Source organism: Hipposideros armiger, unplaced genomic scaffold (genome assembly GCF_001890085.2).
Source record: "Hipposideros armiger isolate ML-2016 unplaced genomic scaffold, ASM189008v1 scaffold_232, whole genome shotgun sequence".
Classification (NCBI taxonomy): domain Eukaryota; kingdom Metazoa; phylum Chordata; class Mammalia; order Chiroptera; family Hipposideridae; genus Hipposideros; species Hipposideros armiger.
This window is the reverse complement of record NW_017731582.1, coordinates 532,246-538,245: the sequence shown is the minus strand read 5'-3', so window position 1 is coordinate 538,245 and position 6,000 is coordinate 532,246. Positions and strand designations below refer to the sequence as shown.

Sequence of the window (6,000 nt, the reverse complement as noted above, 5' to 3'; positions counted from 1 at the left end):
TGAGAAACGCTGAATTAAAACAGAGTTGTTCTCCCCCGGGGTGATATCTGAGCCTGCCCCCAGCCTGGGCCTCCCTCTGCTCTGATCCTCCTGCAGCTGTTCTCCTGGGCACATTCCTGGGCGCTTTCTGGTTCCCACGTCTGGGGGCCAGGCTGCTTCCCACCACCTCGAAGCCGAACCACTCCTTGTAAAATTTCCTGGCTGTCAGGGCAGTGCATTTATTGGCCCAGGGGACCCCAAAACAGGTGTCACTCAAGGTCCAAGGAGGGAGCGGGGCTGGGAATAGGGGGACCGACCAGAGCCCAGGCAAACCCACAGCGCAGGCGGCCAAGGCAGACATCCTCCACATGCTGACTCCTCGGTCAGAGTCTGGGCTCCCCCGGGGCAGGGCTGGGTCTCCCCACTCAGACTATGGGCTCCCCAGAGCAGGGCTGGGTCTTCCCTCCTTAGCCCAAGAGCTTTCTCTGCAGAGGAGCGACCAATAAATGTTGATTTTTAAAAGAACGAACAAGGGCTAACCAAAAAGATCAAGACAGGAATGATAGAACTTGAGCCTGGAGAACAGGAGACTTGGAGGATATGGCTGCTCTGAGGGGCCCCAGAGGGTGGAACCAGGGCCAACAGGGAAATGTCCTAAGTCCCATATAAAGGTCTGTGGGGTAAGCGCACAGGACCAGGAGCCACAGGTCTGGGTTCTCATTGGTCCCTGCCTCTTAGCAGCTGTATCACCTTCAACAGCTCAAATTCCTGTCCTGAGACTTCATTTCCCATCTATAAATAAAGGGATCAAACTAAATGGTTATTAAGGCCCCTTAAAGTTTTGGAATCCCTACCTATTGACAATCAGGGCTGCTTTGTGAGGTCTCTGTTACAAGAAGCATTCAAAGAAAAGTCCAATGTCCAGTTGATCAGAGACCCTGGTGAGAGGGTGCCTGCTACATACGGACAGTATGTCAGGGACCTTGAAACCCCCTGAGCACTGCTTAGCTTTTATGGCTCTATAGACTTTTGAGGTCTTGACCTCTGATTCTAAGAGTTTCTGGTTAAGGGATTTGGCAATCCTACACCATCTCATCTTGGTGGCCCTGGGAGATGGACGAGCTAGTGGAGGGGTTCAGAGCAGCCTCAGAGCCAGAGGCCTAGGGATGAATTCCAGAGCCATCACTTACCCCTCCGCCCTCAGTTTCTTCATCTGTAAAATGGAGATGACGGTAGGGTCTGCCTCGTTCTGAAGATTAAATGATGACATGGAAACACGTACACAAAGTTAGGAAGCGGCTGGCATGCAGAAGTGCCGTAAGTGGGGGAGGGAGGTTGTTATTATTAAAACTCTACCGGTTCTTGGTGGTTCCAGTGCTGGCCACCTTGAAACTCCAGGTTCATTCCCATTTATTGAGCACCAACTGTGTGCCAGACACTGTTCTAGGCACTTGGGATTCAGCAGACAGAAACCTCTGCTGTCACGGAGCTGATGTTCGAATACACAAGTCAGCAGGTAATCGTATGTCAGGTGGGGTTCTAGTAACTCAAGTGTGTTACAGCCCTGTTTCTGAAGCCTGCAGGGTGTTCTGTAGCACCCCTGATGTCTGGCAGTGACACCGTTGTCTCAGCCTATGGAAAGCCCAAGCCATCGTGAAGGGCGGCAGAAGGGGTGTCAGGTAGGAGGACACAAGCCTGGCGGGCCGATAACTTTCTCTGGAGGAATCTTCATTTCTAAACAGCTGGAGGCTGACCCCAACCTTGCATACCTCTTCCTTGGAGGTAAACAAATCCATTGTGCCCCAATGCCAAGATCCCTGAGCCTGTTCTAGGAACAGATGCCGCTTTGAACGGAATCGCATTTTGGAGGCACTAGAGGGACTCGCTAATTAGCAACTTAAACCAAATCTGTTCATAACACTAGAAAACGTGTATAATGCACTTGTTTTTTGGGGTTTTTTTGACGATTTTTTATTGGGGAATTGGGGGATGGGAACAGTGCTGGGGAATTGGGGGAAGGGGAACAGACAAGTTGCTGTCCTTTTGTTCTTCAGTCTAGTTGTGGAGGACGTCGCTTCACTGGCCCAAGTTGGCACCATCATTGCGCTCTTCCCGGGTGAGGCAGATCAGTCGCCGGCTTCTGGACGGCCGCTCACAGTGGCTGCTGGCCGCTCACGCTGGCTGCTGGCTACACACGGTAGCCCATGGCAACCCACTGCTGCAGGGGCTGCAGCCTATGCCGTCGCTGGCGACTCACAGCAGTCCAGCTCCAGGTTGAGCTGTTGTTCAGCATCTTAGCTGTAGAAGGCAGTGCCACTGGCCCTCATATGTGGGATCCGAACCGGGGCCCTCTGGCATCCCAAGCCAGCTCTTAACCAATGCGCCACTCGGCCGGTCCTATAGTTCACTTCTTATAGGCCAGGCATGATGCTCAACACTGCACATACATTATCTTGATTACCCTCACCATAATCCCAGGAGGTAGGTACAGTGAGTTTCTCCATTTTGCAGGTGAGAAAGCTGAGAGTTAGCTAAGAGAAGTAACTTCCTAAAGACACGTGTCATAAGCAACTGTGCTGGGACTTAAGCCCAAGTCTATTGGTTATGTTCTTTTCCTCTGTGTTGCGTTGAAAGAAGGACCAGATGAGACAGTCAACTCAGTACACGGATGCTTCCTATGGTGTCTGTTCCCATCGCTAGGTGTGGAAGGGAGGATCAAAAATAAATAATAAAACTCAGCCTCTGCTTTCAAAGAACTAAACCCTGATCAGAGATTCTGTGTGGGGTGCCAGGCTGCCACTATCCCTCCTAGAGCCCCCATTTCCCCATCTCTAGACAGGCAGCTTGCACCAGCTGAGCCATCGGAGGGTTTCTGTGGAATCTTAGTTGTTAGATGCTGATCTAAGCACTTTGCCTATGTTAACTCATTTGAGGTCCGGAACCCCTTGAGAGGTGAGTGCTATTATTAGCCACATTTTACAAAGAGGCTGAGACCCAGAGGGACAACGGAATTTGCCCACCTTTGCTAGGAGTCAGAGGCAGGATTCAAACCCTGGCAGCCAGCCCCCAGAGTCACTGCTCTTAACCATCATGTTACACTTTGTGAGGAGAGAGCTGCCTGCTGGGGTGGCAGCCCTGGGGAAACAGGACAATGAAGGTGGAAGAGGTGAGAGGCTTGCATGCAAAAGACATGCCCTCCCCTGCAGGAAGTCTTCCTGGATTCTGAGAGGTGAAGTTGGAAACCACTCCTCAGACCTCCTTCGAGCACTTTGCATGTTACCCTGTCACTGCGTTGGAAAGCAACTGTTCTTTGACGTGATTGTTGGGTGCCCAGATAGAGAGCAGTGTGAGGGCTGAGGCTGTGTCCAGTTCATCTCTCTCTCCTTACTGTCTTGCTTGGCACAGCACAGAGTCCCAGTAAAGAAAAGAGATGAGAAGGAAGGAAGGAAGGAAGGTGAGAAGGGGAAGGAAAGAAAGGAAAGGGAGGGGGGAGAACACCTCCCACTTTATTTAGTACCCTTCATTTGAGGAATAGATGACTCACCCCTAAGGAACAGCGGCATGTAACAAATTAAACCAGCGTGTCCCTCACTTAAGTGATTCTCTGACCATCTGGAAGATTTTTGCCACATTTGCACATTATCTATGTTGTTATTTACCTTTTTTTAAAAAAAATCAATGTATTTTAAAATAAAAGTGCATCTCAGTCTCATAAAAGGAAGGCAGTTGGAAACCCACACACACAAGGAAAATAAGAACATAATAAAAGTCCTGCAGGAAAAGGTCAACTGCAAAGGCTCTTCTCTGGGTGTTAAAAAGGGGGATTAGCAAGTGTTAGGAAGGCAGGAAGGAGGACGGGAGGAGGCATGAGGCGGCTCAGGGTTATTTAATGTCTGTGTCACTCGCCATCTGGGACATCTCCCTAGCGTGGGCAACAGGAGTCCCACCCTTTGAGAAACGCTGAATTAAAACAGAGTTGTTCTCCACGCCCTCCCGGAGCAGGGAGCAGGAGATACTGCCCCTACCTCCCAGTTTAGAGGCAGCCTCAGCCCGACTGGCCGGCATCCACCCCACCCCAGGACGCACGCCCTGGGCGAAGCCCTCTGTGCCCTGGGGAGGTGGGAAGAAGTCAGGGCCTGAATTTTACTTCGGCGCCAGTTTCCTCTCCTGATTTGGTTGCCTTTTCCTGTGAATCTTAAAGGCGTCCAAGTCGGCTGTTCTGTGCATCCAGCTTGGAAAGCTGAACACCATTTCTCCCCTGGCAGAAAAGACAAGTGATACCTGGGACACATTAAGCACCCTCCGCCCAGCTGAGACTTCCCTCCCGCATGTCAGCGGATAAGATCTAGAGGTGTGGGGGGGTCTTAAGGGAAGGGAAGGGCGGTCCTATAGTTCCCATGCCAGGGAAGGGCGGGGTCTTCACCCCACCAGGAGGGGCTCCCAGCTGAGCCTTGTGGCCCCTGCTCCAGCGAAGACACACCAGAGCCATCTCTGCCTCCCTTGTTCGTTCATTCACTCAGTGAACACTGGGTGAGCACCTATGGAGCAGGGAGCAGTGAGCAAGGAATGCAGGGCCTCTGCCCAGGGGACCTGTAGCCTGAGGGGAGGACAAAGAGAAGCATCCCCAAGAAACAAGTAAATAGAATGACTGCTCCTGTGAGGAAGTACACGTACACACACTATAGGCCTCCTGAGAGAAGGCGGGGACCTGCCTGAACCTACCTCCAGGCAGCGATTAGGGAATCAGAACAGGAGGAGGCATTTCAGCTGAGTCTGCAGGCCGAGTAGCCAGCTGCAAGGAATAGTGTTCCTCTTAGAGGGAACAGCATATGCAAAGCCCAAAAGTGGAAAAGAGCCCCCTCAGAGCAGCCCCTGTTTTGCATAGTCATTCTCCTCTTTCCGTGGCCCATCCCAGAACTTGCTGCAAATCCAGATAAGTGGGCTCTAGAAAGTCAGACTGATTTAAGTTTGAACCTTAGAGCTAGTACAGACTAGCTGTGTGGCCTTGGGCAAGTTACTTGACTTCTGTGAGCCTCGGTTGTCCCTTCTGTAAAGTGGGAATAGGAGGCTCTATGTATGGACAGACGTGTGAAGCACCAGCACAGGGCTTAGGGGGAAGGGAGACTCAAAGATGTTAGGCTAGTCGTCCCGATAATTACTGATACTAAACAAATCCCTGTCTGTGGGGGGTGAGCTTTCCTAATCAAAGGGGCCTATGCTGGAGAAGCAAAGTGGGGCCTCAGGCTCCAGACAAAGCACTAGCTTTCATACCTGAGTCTGGCAGGTGGGTCTCATTCAAGTGGGTTCTGGATGTGTGGTTTCCTCCTTGTGGGCTTCCTGGATGAGGTGGGGAGTGCGTGTGTGTTGGAACAAGGACAGTCACCTATTGACAGCCCTTGGGGCAGGAGCAGCTGCAGTAGAAAGAGCGCTGAACCGAGAGCCAAACAGCCTGTCATGTGAACAAGTCAGCCACCCTCCCTGGGTCTCAGTTTGTTCATCTGTAAAATGGGGATAAGGATAATAACACTGGGCGATGGTGAGGACAGAATGGAACCATTCCTATGAAAGTGCTCGGCAGACTGTCCTGAGCTGAGTTGCATGAAGGTGGGGATGTCCTCCTGTCGGGGAAGGTGCCATGGAGGGGGACAGCTGGGGGACCGGTTCTAGCTGTCTCAGCTCTCCACCAGGAGCCAGGTTGAGGGCTCACCATTCTCCGTTCTCAATCCCCCAGGTCTGGTTCAGTAACCGCCGCGCCCGTTGGCGCAAGCAAGCAGGAGCCAACCAGCTGGCAGCGTTCAACCACCTTCTGCCAGGGGGCTTCCCGCCCACTGGCATGCCTACGCTGCCCCCTTACCAGCTGCCGGACTCCACCTACCCCACCACCACCATCTCCCAAGGTGAGCGCCTGAGCCCCTTCCTGGTGTCGCTGCTTTGTCCCTTTCCCTTTGCCCCATCCAACCCTTCCTTCTTTAACAAAGAAGGAGTAAGAGTTGTGTATTAATGACCATTTGTATACTTTCA

The 6,000-nt window shown here is 52.1% G+C and overlaps 1 protein-coding gene across 2 annotated transcripts in view; it reads left to right on the top strand.

Annotated features, from left to right (window-relative positions):
* The window catches only part of PAX7 (paired box 7), a 122,623-nt gene that overhangs the window by 67,777 nt on the left and 48,846 nt on the right, over positions 1-6,000 (top strand). For both annotated transcript variants that reach the window (XM_019654863.1, XM_019654864.1), the window contains exon 6: positions 5,711-5,876. In XM_019654863.1, coding sequence (XP_019510408.1) covers positions 5,711-5,876 — 166 coding nt within the window. The remainder of the gene's footprint in view (positions 1-5,710; positions 5,877-6,000) is intronic.